General features: G+C 41.6%; 1 protein-coding gene across 1 annotated transcript in view; it reads right to left on the bottom strand.

The window, feature by feature from the left end:
* Window positions 1–738: 738 nt before the first annotated feature.
* The window catches only part of LOC311237917 (kinesin-like protein KIF20A), a gene marked incomplete at both ends in the record, with an annotated part of 35,563 nt that continues 19,075 nt past the window's right edge, over window positions 739–17,226 (bottom strand). Inside the window, 11 exons of the mRNA XM_084325891.1 lie at window positions 739–969; window positions 2,705–2,824; window positions 5,990–6,060; window positions 7,754–7,895; window positions 8,163–8,328; window positions 9,825–9,964; window positions 10,283–10,462; window positions 10,981–11,146; window positions 14,457–14,603; window positions 15,330–15,392; window positions 15,485–15,596. Of these exons, the coding sequence (XP_084182017.1) occupies window positions 739–969; window positions 2,705–2,824; window positions 5,990–6,060; window positions 7,754–7,895; window positions 8,163–8,328; window positions 9,825–9,964; window positions 10,283–10,462; window positions 10,981–11,146; window positions 14,457–14,603; window positions 15,330–15,392; window positions 15,485–15,596 (1,538 nt within the window). The remainder of the gene's footprint in view (window positions 970–2,704; window positions 2,825–5,989; window positions 6,061–7,753; window positions 7,896–8,162; window positions 8,329–9,824; window positions 9,965–10,282; window positions 10,463–10,980; window positions 11,147–14,456; window positions 14,604–15,329; window positions 15,393–15,484; window positions 15,597–17,226) is intronic.

Below are 17,226 nucleotides of genomic sequence, written 5' to 3'. Positions count from 1 at the left end.
AGGACCACTCCTAGACCAGACTACTCAAGGACCACTCCTAGACCTGACTCTACTCAAGGACCACTCCTAGACCTGACTACTCAAGGACCACTCCTAGACCCGACTACTCAAGGACCACTCCTAGACCCGACTCTACTCAAGGACCACTCCTAGACCCGACTACTCAAGGACCACTCTAGACCTCAAGGACCACTCCTAGACCTGACTACTCAAGGACCACTCCTAGACCCGACTCTACTCAAGGACCACTCCTAGACCAGACTCTACTCAAGGACCACTCCTAGACCCGACTCTACTCAAGGACCACTCCTAGACCCGACTCTACTCAAGGACCACTCCTAGACCCGACTCTACTCAAGGACCACTCCTAGACCCGACTCTACTCAAGGACCACTCCTAGACCCGACTCTACTCAAGGACCACTCCTAGACCTGATGGCTACATGTGAAGTAAAAAAGCTGAACATGTCCCGTTTTCAAACCCCTGAAATCATCGGTAGTTATGCAATAAAGCTTTTCCTGTCGTGTTCAATATGTTTCTGAAATTAAGATTTTAATAAACATACAAAAAATTAAAACAGGTAAAAACACAAAAGATAAAAGTACTCAAGATAAAAAAGGTGTCAACACTGGGTTTCATCTTCAGAAGACAAACATTCTAAACCGGTTGGGGGTCCCAGTTTATTTTAAAAGTAAAACAATCTCAATCCTAAAGTAGTCTCGGAAAGCCCAGCCATGACTAGATGCTGGACTTCTGCAACGCCGTGCTCCTAGTGGTCCTCCTGAGTGATCTGCCGATGGCGCTCGTCCTCGGCGACGTGACGGCCTCCCTGATATTCTCCAGAAGGCCTCGTTTGGACTTGGTCTTTACAGGGGACTTCTGGGACAACTTGGCGAGCTTTTCCTTCAGTGAAGTGATCTCCTTGTCCTTGTTCGTGTTCCCCTTCAGAAGGCCATCAAGAGCATTTGCCTTGAAGGGAAAGAGGGGAGAAACTCAAATGTCTGCAATTCAGTTGTAGACTTGAAAACAAACTAACTTGAAAACTAGAGACTATGTCAACCCTTGTCCCAGTTCAGCCATCCTTTTCACCTCAACAGGAAGTGAGTCATAAGGCAAGCTACTACAACAGATGGCAGTGGTGAGATATCTGCTTGGGCAATGTTGTCCTACAGGCGAGTTTCTTAAAACGTTTCAAGTCAAGGACTCACATTTTTAGTGGGAGCCAGGCTCATTGATACATACCACAACTACTTGTCGTCATGTGGGGACGGGCCAGATGAGGGTCCCAGCCCATAGTAACTAAGGAGTGTCACTGTCCTGACTAATGGCCCTTCTCCACTGCATGGTACCGGTCAACACGCCATTTTTGGATTTCCCATTAGGCAAAAGTTGTGGATAGTGCCCGGTACATTTTTCTTTTTACCAAAAGGTGACGTGAAAAGACAGCAGTCCACCGATTGGCTCTATGGTCACTTGTAACCATCATCTTCTTATAAACAAGGAAATGCGTTCAAATTAATATTTCATTAGAAATTGATAAATCTAGTGATCTATGCACAAACAATTGTTTTTTTCAGCAAATCTCTTAGTTACAACAACATGTGTAAGCTAAGCAGGGTTGTACTTATAGGTGAAGCATTTCCAATGTTCACTATTTGGTGAAACAAGACTACTGCTCTGACCAGACTCCGCACAATATTGATGTAACCAAGATATTTACTGGGGAATAATGTTTTTTAAAGAATGTATATTAACAACAATATGAGGTTCACTACAACAGTGGTTCTTAACTTTGGTATAGATGCATTTTTCTTGTGAAATAATGATTGATTATTTGAAGTCTACAGGAAAAGATTTCCTCAAATCATTAACCAGGTTAAATAGGCTGGAAGTGGAAATTTCACCATTGTGAAAGTGGAAGTTCACCATTATGTCTATGCTCGACTATCGAGGGGGTTGGTCACAAACAGGCATCTCTGTTTTTAGGGGTCACAAATCAAAAAGGTTGAGAACCACTGCACAACAGCATCTTATCAACCAGGAACTGATAAGAGCTATCTCTAAATTACAACAACAGTGTGTAAGCTAAGCAGAGTTGTACTTAGGTGACGTATTTACAATTTTCACCATTTGGTGAAAGAAGGCCACTACTCTGGCGAAACTCACTACACTATTCTACATGATGGTGGCCTAATGGCCAATAATAGTGAAAATTAAATAACTTGAAAACATGAGACTGGTCTGACCGCACAATATTGATGCAACTTGTAAGAGATTTGCTGGGGAAATGTCTTTTTTGAATGCATGTCACAACAATATGAGGTTTACTATGGCATTAAGCAGGTGCCAGAGAGCCGTGTGTGGAACAGAAGAAGCAGTTGGGGCGACCAATGAAATTAGTGTGGGGCATGGCAGTTGAAGGGGGGTACCATCTACTAACTATGTGTCTGGTACCAAAAGTGAGTAGAGTCGAGTCCATGCGGTGGAAAAGGCAAAAGTATTTAAATATACATTTGCGACACAGAATGTATCCCAAATATTACACAAAAATACCCTAATAAGAGTCAGATTTGATGCTGGTTGATGCTAACAATTGTGTGCCAATATACATTTTGTACATCCGCTTATTTTAGCTGTTGCACGCTTGCTCAGAGTAGCAGTGATTTGGGACGTCCCAGGCGTGGACAGTTCCGTTTCACCTCACCTGGTCTTCAGCCTCCCTCCGTGTGGCCTTCAGCTGGGTCGATTTCTCCTGTAAGCCAGAACTCACTTCCTGGAAGGTTTCAGTCAGACCCGCAAGCCTTTTCTCTAGAGACAGGATCAACTGGGAGATAAACTGTTTAGAATCAATAATTCTCAAAGTTTGATCACAAAAAAAAAGAAATCAATAATTCTCTCTTCAGTAGTACAACTGTACTGCAGTTAGGCTAGACTTCCAAACACAGCGATGCATAGAGTGAGCACTTCTGAAAAATACCGTTCCTCATGGCCCGACGCAATGTGGGTCAGATGAACTTCTTCTGCAACACCACATGTAGGGGCGGTTGACTGTTCTCATGCGTATACTGGCTCTGATTCACTCTAATGAGGTTACAGGTCCCAATCGCGTGAATATTAAAGGCAACCAACTTGTGTTCAGCTTTTCGTTCAGCGTTTCTCTGATTGGCCACACGGCCATGTGACCGCCCTAGCACACGCCCTTCGCGGCAGAGAGAGACGCGGCAGCACTGGGTTTTATCACTGGAGATACATTTCATTTCTCACTCACCATTGTATTTTGCGCCATCTGACAATATCATAATGATGTGTTTTCTATATTATATCCACAATCATTCATCTAAAAAATTGTATGGGCGTAAATACATGTTAAGATATTCAAAATAGTCACAGCAGTATAGTTTGTTTATACTTCAGAAGTGATGTACAGTGAATCTGGTAGTTGGTTGTTAAAAACACGAAATAACATAACGTTACAGTTTCTAGTTCAGTCAGCAGCCTCGCGAAATATTATACATTATGCTCCGCGAAATATTATACATTATGCTCCGCGCTTCAATTCTACATTATGCTCCGCGCCGCGCTTCATTCATTCATTTCATAATCAGTCAGCAGCCTGCGTCCTCCACTGATGCAGCAGTTTCTAGTTCAGTCAGCAGCCTCGCGAAATAACATTATACATTATGCTCCGCGAAATATTATACATTATGCTCCGCGCTTCAATTATACATTATGCTCCGCGCCGCGCTTCATTCATTCATTTCATAATCAGTCAGCAGCCTGCGTCCTCCACTGATGCAGCAGTTTCTAGTTCAGTCAGCAGCCTCGCAAAATAACATTATACATTATGCTCCGCGAAATATTATACATTATGCTCCGCGCTTCAATTATACATTATGCTCCGCGCTTCATTCATTCATTTCATAATCAGTCAGCAGCCTGCGTCCTCCGAAATAACATTATGCTCCGTGCTTCATTCATTCATTCAGTCAGCAGCCTTCATTTGGGACCGCTGCCGCTTCCTCCACTGATGGATTTCATTTGGGACGGCTGCCGCTTGCCTGCCGCGTTCGAGGCAAAATGGGGCGGGGGGTCACGGCCAATCAGAGAAAAGCTGAACACAAGTTGGTTGCCTTTAATATTCACGTGTCCCAATCGCGTGAACACTTAAGGTAACCTACTTGCGTTCAGCGTCCCACGTGACCACGCCTAGCACGCCCCCGCGGCAGAGCGCTCTCCTTCGCGAATACGCTCGTTCAGAACGCAAGCCGCCATCTTTAATGTGTGCCATACTGTAGGTCGCATAGGTAATATTAATAGGTTGCCGCGGCATTATGCATTCGTAATCCCCCCTACATAATAACCACGCAGGTTAATCAAGCAACGCTCGCGCAATACCTAGCTTAATAATAAGTAGGCAACTGGCACAAGTGTAAATTATACATTAGTCACTCAGTTTTAATATCGACCCATAGCTCAACTCGTTCGTCAGCTTGCTGTGGAGCCGCTGGTCAGTTGGTGACAAGTTCGAATCACCTCCATTTTTTTTTTTTTTTTTTTTTTTTACGTTTAATTAATTTATCATCCCTCTATATAAACGTAACTAGCTATTCATATCAATCGAAATAACGTTCATCTCCGAAATTTAAACATGGTCCCCAAAATGAATGGAAGCGAATGAGGAGTCTGACACCTGGGAGGAATGGGGGTGTTGCAGCGTTGTTAAAAAATATAATTTAATATATAATATAATAATTTGTGCTTCACCAAAAAATTTGGTCAGCAGCCTCCACTGATGTACAGTGTTGTCACGCGAAATAACATTATATAACGTTGCGTTACAATGTACAGTTTCTAGTTAATCAGTAAGAGTGTACTGTACATACAGAGTTAAGTGTGTACTGTACATACAGAGTGTAGTGTACAATACAGAGTACACTCTGCATGTACAGTACACAATTAACGCTGTATGTACAGTACACTCTGTATGTACAGTACACACTTAACTCTGTATTGTACAGTACACTCTGTATTGTACAGTACAGTACACTTAACTCTGTATGTACAGTACTCACTTAACTCTATTGTACAGTACAGTACACTTAACTCTGTATGTACAGTACACACTTAAAATTGAAGTGATTCGAACTCGTCACCGACTGACCAGCGGCTCCACAGCAAGCTGACGAACAAGTTGAGCTATCCGTCGATTTTAAAACTGAGTGACGAATGTATAATTTACACTTGTGCCAATTGCCTACTTATTATTAAACTAGGTATTGCGCGAGCGTTGCTTGATTAGCCTGCATGGTTATTATGTAGGGGGGATTACGAATGCATAATGCCGCGGCAACCTATTAATATTACCTATGCGACCTACAGTATGGCACACATTAAAGATGGCGGCCTGCGTTCTGAACGAGCGTATTCGGGAAGGAGAGCGCTCTGCCGCGGGGCGTGTGCTAGGCGTGGTCACGTCGGCATCGTGGCCAATCAGAAAACCTCGTGACGAAACAGTAGGTTACCTTAAGTGTTCACGCGTCCCAATCACTCTTTCCATGACTAGAAACCCTGTGTTAACAAAATCAAGTCCTGAAACCAGACTGTTCTCCCGGTTACTGTCTGGCAGAGGGGCTGCACGTGCCAATGACTCTACGACAGTTAACCACCAGGACATCAGGCTTCTCAACTCATGAACCAAAATATTCCATTTTGCATATCCGCTTACCTGCCATCTGCACCGTTCCCATTCCCTCGTGTCTTGTGTGCTACCACTTATGAGATACTGTTGTATACACTTCTTTACACAAAAGTCCTCATTTTCATATGTATAGCGTTATGTTTTACTCATGTTATTCCATTTTTCCTCTAATTTATTGTACCTTTATATGACCAGTGCTCTAATCCGTCTAGTGCTCCTACTGCTGAGCTGACCCATTCTCTCGTCCAACACATTTCATTGTACTGTTGACCTTGTGTCAAAAACGTTTACCTGTTGCTTATCTTCACACAATTTCACCACCGCCCATTTCTCATCGAAGAGCAGCTTGCAACGGTCTGCATCTGTGGGGGAAAAAATTTCCACAATGCCAGTCCACACTGTAAAGAGTGTAAGGGAAATTATAAGAGTATCGCTCCTTTTGCGACACTGCAATTTACCATATTTACACAGCGGCCGTTACGCTCTTAGGTCATTGCTCAGGTTATTAGGTCATTGCTCAGGTTATTAACTATTAACTTAGTTAACTAACCAAGGTTAACCATCATTATTGCATAGTTAGTAACAGCAAGTATAACATAGGGACATAGTAAAAAACTGTATATTGTAGTGTACTGTACATAGGACCCAGTGCCTTTAAGTGATTTATTAACATGTCTATTTTATCACGTCTATTCTACTTATTTTATTACTATTGTATTTTTGCACAAACGTAGCAGGCATGGCCAACCGCATTTCACTGTATGCCCTGGTATGTATGCGATGAATAAACTCTTGAAAAGGTTGGGTTCCTTTCCACCCTGTGGGTGGGAACTACCAAGAGCAAAATGGCCATGAATATATATACGAATATAATGTCAAAAGACTGAACTCCTTGAAAACGAACAATGGCCCAGGTGCCCAAACAGGTGGAGTCCTCCAGGTTTCACACCCCACGCCACAGTGTCCAAATGTCAACACTTGTTGTCAATTAGTACCAAGAGGAAGCAGAGTAGACACTGGGTGTGCATCGCATGACGACATGGGCCCGGAGGACGGCAGTGGTGGAAACTTAATTATTTTTAAGTTCAATTTCGAGCTACTTGTACTTTACGCAAGTATTTTCATTTTAGGGAACTTTATACTTTTACTCAACTACATTTCATGGGGAAAGATTGTACTTTTTACTCCACTACATTTATCTGAAACCATTAGTTACTAATTCATTTGAACAAAAAGATTTAGCATAGAATGGCAGAAATTGGGAGAAATTATGAAAGATTATATACTTTCACAGAGGACATATTCAGAGCAGCATAACTGGACCACATACCACTTTAACATAACATAAGAGGTCAATGGATCGAGAATTGAATGCTCCCAAGCACTGGAATACACAAACGCCTTGTTTGAATGCATACTTTCACTTTAGATACTTAACTACATTCAATAGAAAATACATACCATTAGTAAGGAGAATTTGAATGGAGAACTTTTACACATTTATCTGGGTATTTCTACTTTTACTTAAGTGATAGAAGGAGCATGTTCAGACTAAGACTCCCTAGATGTAACACTGAACGGCACAGGAAGTCCTTCATTCAGAGCCATTAGACTCTATAATGCATCACTGTACCTCACTGCATCACTGAGCACAGGGTGACAGTACAGCATGGCAAAGTCTTCCTACACACTTTACATTTGAACACTTATTACTGTACATTTCTGTATAGTTTATATTTAAGATTTTAGAATGTATATACAAACATACCAGAATGTATATCCCGGACCGTATTCGGAATGGAATACGTATTCCATTTTATTCTTATTTTTTTAATATTATTATTTTAGTCCTCTTGACTACCTAAATGTTTATTGTTCAATGTGAGCGATCTGTAGTGCCGAATTTCCCTCAGGATTAATAAAGGATTTCTATTATATAAAGGAACTGTGTACTTCTTCCACCACCGGAAGACTGTGTGAAAGGCTTGGGGTCAACACGGTGCAGTTGTAAATCAGCCCTGCTGAGGGACAAACACCTTCCCTAGTTGTGCCAACCTGTGATCACAGTCTGTGTACACGACTGTGCTAGTATAGCGGTGTGCGTCTGGCAGGACTGGTCCAGGGTCGGAAGTGGAGCCGGTTCTGCTTCAGTGACCGACACCTGGCTCTGCAACTCAGACAGCCTGCATCTCAGCGCCTGCATTTGCAGAAGGTTAAGAGAAAAAGATGAAGGAACAAGATATATAGGTGAAGAAGTTGCTCTATGGGAAGGGAATACACACACACCATTACATATATAAGCATTACATTAAAAAAAATAGACTTAAACGCCTTTACATATAAAGCCACCATACTGTAGCATTTTAAATTCTTGTATGAAAGGTGGCATACAAATAAAGTGTATTATTATTCCTAGGATAAATTCCTGATATGTATATATACTTGGCAGTAATCCAATATGTACCTCTACTTTCTCCTGCTCAGCAATGAACTCATCGAGGGGCACATAGTCATCTTCCACGCGTTGCATAGCACACTGGTAGGCATGCTCTTTCAGCGCATCCTTGTACATCTCAAAGGTGTGCTCCATCTGCTCTTGATGACGTTCTTTCAGCTCAGCAATCTGATGACTAAACACAAATTGAAGAAAAAACAAACAAGGTTTTTATTATAGTTTTAGTCTTGCAAACAAGATACAAATAGAGTCCGGTGAATATGAAAAGTTAAAGACGACAACAACAAAATCTGTTTAGGAGTCAGCTGTAACGTGCGCTTTAACCCGCTTAAAGTTCTCCCAATTTGAGATTCAAGTTCACCATTATTACCACTAAAAATGGTAATAATGGTGAAGACAACAGAGAAGGAATTGGGAGACATGGCAAGTACAGTGAGACAAAGAGGCCCTGGGGGTATGGGGGGTGATTTGTGCAAAAAAACAGAGACAGAGATTACAGATATGAAGATTACTGATATGTCGATGGAGGCCAATGATAAGGTGAATGATTACCTGAGGGAGGAGACTGAGATGGAGTGGGGATCTAAAGTACACATTGCTTCAAAGCGGACCGAGTCATTTCTCCAAGCCTGGTCATCTTTTTTGAACAATAGGTGCATACTATACAACTAATCTCTGTATGCAACATAGGATTTATAATGGTATTGTGAGTATTTGTGACCTGGTGGTTCCATTAAATTAATTTAAAAAAAAGATATGTGCTCTATGTAAATCCTAAATAACATGTTACTGTATTCAAATCCAGTCTCAACTTAACGATGGTTGAAAGTGATGGACGATTGCTATAACATGCAAAACATTCTTTTGAGACAATGAGTGAGTAAATGGTCATAGAAAAACGCGGTTTTATGACGTCACGCTATGTTTATATTTTTACCATAAACCGTTAGCTTTGCCATGCTAGTAGCCTCTCTCGGTCGGTCGCTTGCCTAGGCAATCCAGTTGCCTAGGTATGTGATTCGCCTGCCACGCCAGATAGATCGCGTCTCAGTCACTCGTCTAGGAATCTCAATCGCCTGCCACTCCATCTCAGTCTCCTCCCTCAGGTAATCGTTCGCCTTATCATTGGCCTCCGTTGACATATCAGTAATCTCCATTGGCCTATCGCTAGGCTTAGTTTCAGCACGAATCACCCCCCATATGGGGGCAGCGGGGCTCAGGACTGAGAACAATACCACAGAATGAAAATAGCGGTTAAGGGGTTATACCTGTTGACATCACCGTTTTGAGTATTATTCTAGATGGTTCCTGGCTTTGAGAGAGGGTTCATGTTCACAAATATTGTATCTTTTTGCCACAAGCCCTCTTCTCTTAAGGTACACTATGTCGTTTTGTGAGAGTAAGATAAGTGAATAACTTCTAAGGTATATTTTCAGAACTGAATAAACAAAGCTTAAGTTTGCTTGTAATCATCATCATCCATTATGATAATGATACCTGCGGAGTTCTTCACTCTCCATGATGAGCTGCATCATGGCGTCTCCCATCTCCTTACCTGCGGAGTTCTTCACTCTCCATGATGAGCTGCAACATGGTGTCTCCCATCTCCTTACCTGCGGAGCTCTTCACTCTCCATGATGAGCTGCATCATGGTGTCTCCCATCTCCTTACCTGCGGAGCTCTTCACTCTCCATGATGAGCTGCATCATGGCGTCTCCCATCTCCTTGCGGATCTCGACCTCCTGAACCAGGTTTTTCCTCTTCTCAGCCAGCAGCTTGGTCCGCAGGTTCTCAACGACACTCACAAGCTCCTGCGAAGGCCAACATGGAAAATCATCATTTTAGTCAAGACATTACCTTGCACACAAAAACACTAGAAACATTTGCCAAATACGATGACTGTACAGGAATTTTTCTTGGTGGTTTAAACCATAAAGAGTGAGGTTGACTAGTACAAATAACCAAAATGGTTCTCAAATTGCAACACAAATGTGTATGAGGCCTATGACTACACTTTTATAGAAGGCAACAACAAGCACAGACAAATGGCCTACTCCGAAACGTGTCACTAGTAATCACATGGATGAACAGTTTGCCAGGTATTAAGTAAAGAGTAAAAGCAGCTGTACCTCCTGGGGCAGGATGGACATGTCTGCCTCATCCCCTTCATCCATCAGCTCGTCTTCAGAAAGGTAACTCTCCAGGGCCTGGCCGTCAATCACCCCGACCTTCACCAGGAGCTTGCCATCCCGACCCACCAGGCGTGGAGTCACTGCCTCCAGAGACTTGGTCGGAATCACCTGCACCACCTGCAGAGAACAGATGTGGCATTTTTTAAACTGTTGCCATTCTGGCCTCGTCAATCACCTGGACCATGATGGGGTCTTGTGTAATGTGGCACAGTTCAGCATTTACATTTAGTCATTTAGCCGACTCTTTTATCCAAAGCGACTTACAAGTTCTGTACGACAAGTCGTCATTTTTTTTTTTTTTTTTTTTTTGCAGAATCAGGCAGCTCAGCTTTAGGTTTCTTAAAAAGGAACACGCCAACATTATGAGAACATTTGTTTACCGTTTTCTCCAGAGTCAAGACAAGAAGATGGATACCAATTTCCTCTAAGTGTTCGGTAGAAAGCTATCCGGCTTCAAACTAGCTTAGCACAAGTGAATGGAAGCGGATACAAACCACAAGCCTATATAGCCGCCCGTCGGCCAAAAGCACCTTTCCTGGAGTTTTAAGCTATAGGCTATAGTGGTCCATATATCCGCTTCCATTCATTGGAAGCGCATTTCCCATAATAATCAGCATGCCCCTCTAACTGCTAACCTGTTTGGCAATGGCAGAAAACTTCATGACGTGGAGAGTCTCATCATAGGTGGAGGCACACTGGTTAATGTTGACGATCATGGAAGCCCTCCCCTTCCCGCAGAAGATGGCTTGGAAGAGCCTGGTGAGTTTGCTCTCTCTGAAGGGGATGTAGCTGCTCTTCGACCTGGCCAAGACGGGGAGACAGACAGGGTTGGTGGTCAGATCAATCAATTCAGGCTCGAGTTCACGTGTGGAAAAACTGAGAGGGTGGTCCTATCCAGCCCACCAACAAATACTTAAAGCGACAATCTTTATTTTTTTTTAATTTTATATATCAAGTACACAGAGCAAATTGAGATCACTGGCGCTTCAACGCGGCACTCACCTTCGCTGCTCTAGCCTCAAATGGTCTGGTGAGACACACAACACTAAGCATGGCTTACTATAAATATCATGTGTTCACGTTTTTGTACAGGCCGAATAATGTAATCCAAGCTACTGAACAAACGTAGCTGCCATTTTCTGAAAAAGACATTCCCTTCACAGTGTTTTTTTTCTGTCATTTCATGGTGTGTTTTATGTGGAAGAAATTGCCTGTACATAATTTTATTTTATCTCTATAGAGACCCAGTACTTGTTATTCATCACATTGAAATAGAAAAATGAACTCTGACAACCTGTTAAGCCCTAGCCATATTGTCATAAAATTCACCTAAAAGTACCCACCAAGCAAATGGAAGATTGCTCCACTTCTACAAGGTCCATTTGCATGTTCTTGGCATCCATGGACCTCAGGGAATGTGTTCCAAGTGTCAGGAATATTGTGTTTACTATACTTGAGTAAACTTTAATGAACCAAAGGAGAATATTTTTGATGGTGAATAACACCATGCCAAGATTAACCAAAAGCAAAAATATGCTATTACCTTATTATGGCCAAGTCATACGTCTATGGATCGGCACAGATTTCCTCTTTCCAATGGCAGAGTTAAATCTGGATTTAGTACCACCAGACGCCGATAGAGGGCAGCAAAGACAGTGAATGAAATCTACTGTAAGTACAGTTACTTTTGTATAATGGCAATAGTAAAAAATCAACGGATTGAGATGCGTTTTTTTCCTAGACGTTCACAGAAAGGTAAAGAAACAATATACGTTGCATTTTATGGTAATAACGTTGAGGTTTGTTCGACCTGCGAGATATAAAACACGATATTCCAGTCAATGCTTGTAAGAAAATACAATTGTCGTCGGCTGGTGTGAGCTGGGTAGTGTAGTTTTATGAAATGTAGACATCGATCGAAAGCCCTGGGTCTCCTCTTTCTCTGGATTACAACGTTTTCATTAGTGCTTCCTGTTCTACCGTCTAAATCAGGGCTTCCCAATAGGTGGGCCAAAACTGGTAGTGTAGTTTTATGAAATGTAGATGTCCATCGAAAGCCCTTGGTCTCCTCTTTCTCTGGACTACAACGATTTCATGAGTGCTTCCTGTTCTACTGTCTAAATCAGGGCTTGCCAATAGTTGGGCCAAATCAGGCGCGCAAGGCATTTTAATTTGGCCCGGCAAAGTTCTATTAATCAAAAGCATTTTTATTATGAAACACCTCCACCAGTGCCTCCGTCTCGCCACAACATCATATCAGCTGAACTTTCAAAAACTCATTTGAGCGGAGATGCCACTTTTTGCATCGACACATTTCCATTCCATGGTTTCAGCTTGATCCGAATATTATTATTTTCTTTTTAAAAGAGCACATTGGTTGTTGAGACTTGTTTTGACATTTTCAAAAAGGTGTTTGAAATGTATGCCAATTGTTATGTTCGAAGCGGTCCTGCGTATCTAGTTTCCATTTGGTTAATAGCCTGTTTTTATTTGTGTTAAACAATAAGTGTTGCGCTTCCCTGCCATGGACAATTAATTTTTTTATTTCATTAAAGTATAGGCCTGCGTTAAAGCAAATTTGATGCTCCTCCGATAACAAAAAAACTAAAATAGTTATTGAATGTTACATTTGGACTTGCATTTTATGCAACTGAAATTACAAGCTGTTCAATAAACGCTCTCACGTAGCCCATGTCTGCATTTTGAATGAGGGAGGGGTGATGGGGTCGGGGTTGGCCTGCCAAGTCATTTGAATCCTAGAAAGTGGACTAGGCAGAACATTTATTGGGAACCCCTGGCCTAAATAATCGGATTTCTGATGAATTTTTATAATAGCACTTAAAATCATTGCTAAACAAATACACTTTTGACTGCCGTTTTGATATGGTTAGGGTTTTTACTCTTGGCTACATTTGAAACAGAAACACAACTTCACCTACATTTGAAACAGAACACAACTTCACTTAATACAGACTGCATATAAATCTTGGCCCGGGCCAATCGGGCTTACTGAGAAAAAAAGTGTTTTACTAACTAACATGCACATTTTGTATGAAATGTTTTCTCATTTGAGTATGTTAACAAAATATATAAAAGTTGTAATACAAAAGATTGTTTATTTTGTATCCAAATTCAATGTGTAAAGTTTAAGATGAAATGGTTTTTTCCCCCCTATTCCATACCTCCCCTTAACACTTTCATTGCCAACAACGCTATATGTCGTTTGTTCATGCCGACCGTTTATTGCCAACGACGCCATATAGCGTTTTTTTTTATTATTGATTTGAATTCATATTTCATCATTCTAGTATCAAGTCAGTGCTGCAAACTCTGAGCTCCATTGGGAAAATACCATCCCCTATCGTCTCCCGGATGGTAATGCCCGGAATCCACATTTTACTCCTCAGGCAAGTAATCAGAGCCCATCGGACTCATTGTGGCCCATCAGAAGAGCGTGGAATACATATTTCCAGTACACAGCGTTGGATCAATAAACGCGATCGATATTTGGAATGGCGATCAGGAATTGGAATAATCTTTTTGGGGAACATCTGATCTGAGGTAAGGAATCTATTTTACCAGTCTTGGGATAATCAGAGCTGTTTTCACCTATATCAACGTGTCCCATATGTGTGTATGTGTGTGTGTGTGCGATCAGGAAATGAGAGAATAGATTTTTCAGCCCGCTTCTCTAGCGTGCATAAGTACAAATATACTATAGATAATCTAGCGTTTATTTGAAAACTATTCATAAATAGGCTGAAAAATGACAACGTTTTTTGTGTATTACAGTAAAGGGCGTTTATCACGGAATTGTTATATTTTCCTGAAAAACTAGCTATTTTCAAAATGCTATAAAACGGAAATGAACAGATTAAAAAACAATCCGTTTCGACAATGTTGACTGAAAAACAAGTCATTGAAAAGCGACGGCCAGATTAGACGCATAGCCATAAATTAAGACATAGATTATGCGTTCACAAATATGAGAGCGCTATCATTGAAGTGGGTGGAGGCATTCAAGGGGGTAAAAAGGAAAACACGGCCAGCAATGATGGTGTTAATGAGAGCTCATCGACTCCAGTGCCTTCATGGCCAGGTCGAGACCTACCGGTCATGCCTACTGTTGCGCAGGGCAGCGATACACTTCCCCAGGATGAGCAGGGATGTGTTTATGTTGGCCGCCTCCTTCAGCCTGTCTCCAAAGGTCTTGGTTTTGTTGCATCTTTCAGAGCCAGCCAGATCACAAAGAGAGAGCCTGACAGACACAAGCCAGTGTTTATCATCTTTGTTACTTTTGGGATGCTTTCACACTCTGGTTGAAATCACAAGTGAAAATATTAGTATCGCTGTAACATTTCAGGAAGGTCAGGAGACTTTGCTCTTATTAGGAATAACTAGGAGGGATCAGAATACAAATAAATAAAACATTTAAAGTTGGGGCCAGCACCATGTGCCCAGCTTTTCTGAATTGACTAATGGCACGGGTGCAAGTTGGAGTCAGCGAGTCCACTGACCTATAGGGAACATAAAGAAGTGGATATTTACTTCCTCATGCAACTTCAAATTCTGCCAGTGTGATAGTGCCCTTAAAATCAATGCACTGCCATAGAGCATTGGGCGACAGTGGCTCAGGAGGTAGAGTGGTAATCTGAAGGTTCCCGATTCGATTCTGGCATCGAAGTGTCCTTGAGCAAGACACTTAACAAGACGCTATATAAAATGTACCATTTAGAGCTCATGGCAATGTACATGTCAATTTTGGACATGGTGATACCACAGTGCAGTTACAAAGGGCCTTGTGCCAGAGGTCCATTATGTGATCCCAAAAATAATAAAGAATTATATATATATTAAAAAAACACTCCAAATGCAGCTCCAATCAACGATGCTGGAATGAACAGCGATGCTTAATCAAATACATTTTCTTTTTTTAATTCTTTTTTTTTATGTTCATAAATGCAATACAAGCTTATCTACTCACTCAGAAATCTTTTGAATATCGAGACCATCAATCTTCAGTAGCTTCATGGTAAATATACTGTGGCTGTGGAAAGGAAAATAAATTGTAAGTATTCACCGAAAGTAAAACACACGACAAAACAAAACGACAACAAAAAAAACGAACAGATTATTTGCCTTCGGCTAGAAGACTGATTCATCTTAGTGGACACAGCACTTCGGTTTTTGTTTCCAACCCGGAGAAGTTTGCTGGCTTCTTCGAAGTTTTGAATGTTGATCCACTTGAGATCTGGAATGACGAGACACACGATACTCAATATTTTGAATTATTTTGAATGAATGCGATTAATGATAAAGATATTCAGAAACAATATGATTTGAGCAGAGATCTGCGGTCTGCTTCAAATCTAAATCTAAATCAAAGTATCAAATAAACAATTAAAACCAAGAAAAAAAGTATCAATTAAACAATTAATACCATCCAGGGCATCGGCACCCGATTCGGTTACGATTCAATATCACTTCAATCAGGCTTGATGGTGCTGGTTTCAGGTGGCCGGCACCTTCTATTATTGTCAAAAGATGTCATTTGGTCAGAGTTTCCATAGTAATTCAGCAGAAACGGAGCTAGGCAAACTAGGGCAGAAGTCATTGAGGTTCATGACGGAGGAGTGTTTCGGCACTGGCATGATGGAGGTGGTTTTAAAGCATGCTGGGAGAACTGCCTGGGCTAGTGACGGGTTGAAGATGTCTTAAAAACACGCCAACATTTTGGGAAATTAGCTTACAGTCTTCTCCAACCGGCCATGTCCGCTTCCATTCATTGTGCTAAGCTAGGCTAACGTGCAGCCAGATAGCCTTCTACTGAACGCACAGAGAGGAAAATGGTATCTATCTTCTTGTCTCTCTCTGGAGAAGACTATAAGCTTTTCCCAAAATGTTGGCGTGTTCCTTTAAGACTTTGGTCAGCTGGTCAGCTGCTCAGCGCAGTCCCTGAGCAGAGCTGTTTGGATTCCCTGCTGAGCAGGACCCTGTTCCTCGTACCTGGCTAACTGAGTTAGCCGGATAATTTTCAGGATAACTTGACACAAGTTATTTTCGGTTCCCAGACGCGCGTTTGTCTAAATCACTATGGCAACAGATCAAAAAGTTTGAACCTGCTCCAGCGCAGAGTTTAGTTCAGTTAGCTGGATAAACTGGCCAAACTGGTCATGCCCTGGCAAAAAATGCCAGCTCCCTTCCTCACAAATTCTGGATTATGTTTTTGTGCTTCGTTTTTCTAGTGGGGGCTTTTGAAATGTAAAATAATAGACCTAAAATGCTGATAATAAATCACATTCAGCCTATGGATTTACTTTGTCCTAAATAATGCACATCATAGCTATACAGCGCTCGCAAGTCGCGACACACACTATGTGGTTATTTTAATAACGGAGCATTGCTAATGTAAATCCCGCTGGGATATTTTTAATGAATGAAACCTATCGGGCGTTTGGCTCTGATTAGTTTCATATTCTCTGCTGTGGATGTATTTGCTTAACGGAGCACCCGGATTGTGTTTCATTCAAGCATAAATTAAAGCGTCTTTATGCATGGATTGTGGATGTGAATTACGACAAATCTAAATCTGTGGATTGTTGAATTGTATCACTGTCACTCACACGTTATTGTGATATTGTAACTGGGATTAAAATGTCTGAGGAGATGCGCTGTTTGGCGGATTTGATGACGTGGACGTGACTTGAGAAAAGTGAATGAGCAATTGCAAGCCTTTGACGTTTTGATGAATGAATTTGAGAAAATGCATTTATCTGTTCAAGCACTGTTATCTGATGATGAACAAGAGGGTGATGAACATGACTGGTGTCACTGGTATAAATCAAAGATTAATCAATTCAATGCATGCATGGATGATGTCC

The sequence above is a fragment of the Notolepis coatsorum genome (genome assembly GCF_963971535.1).
Source record: "Notolepis coatsorum genome assembly, chromosome: 12".
In the NCBI taxonomy this organism is placed as follows: Eukaryota; Metazoa; Chordata; class Actinopteri; order Aulopiformes; family Paralepididae; genus Notolepis; species Notolepis coatsorum.
The sequence above is the reverse complement of the archived record's forward strand: the minus strand, read 5'-3'. Positions and strand labels throughout refer to the sequence as shown.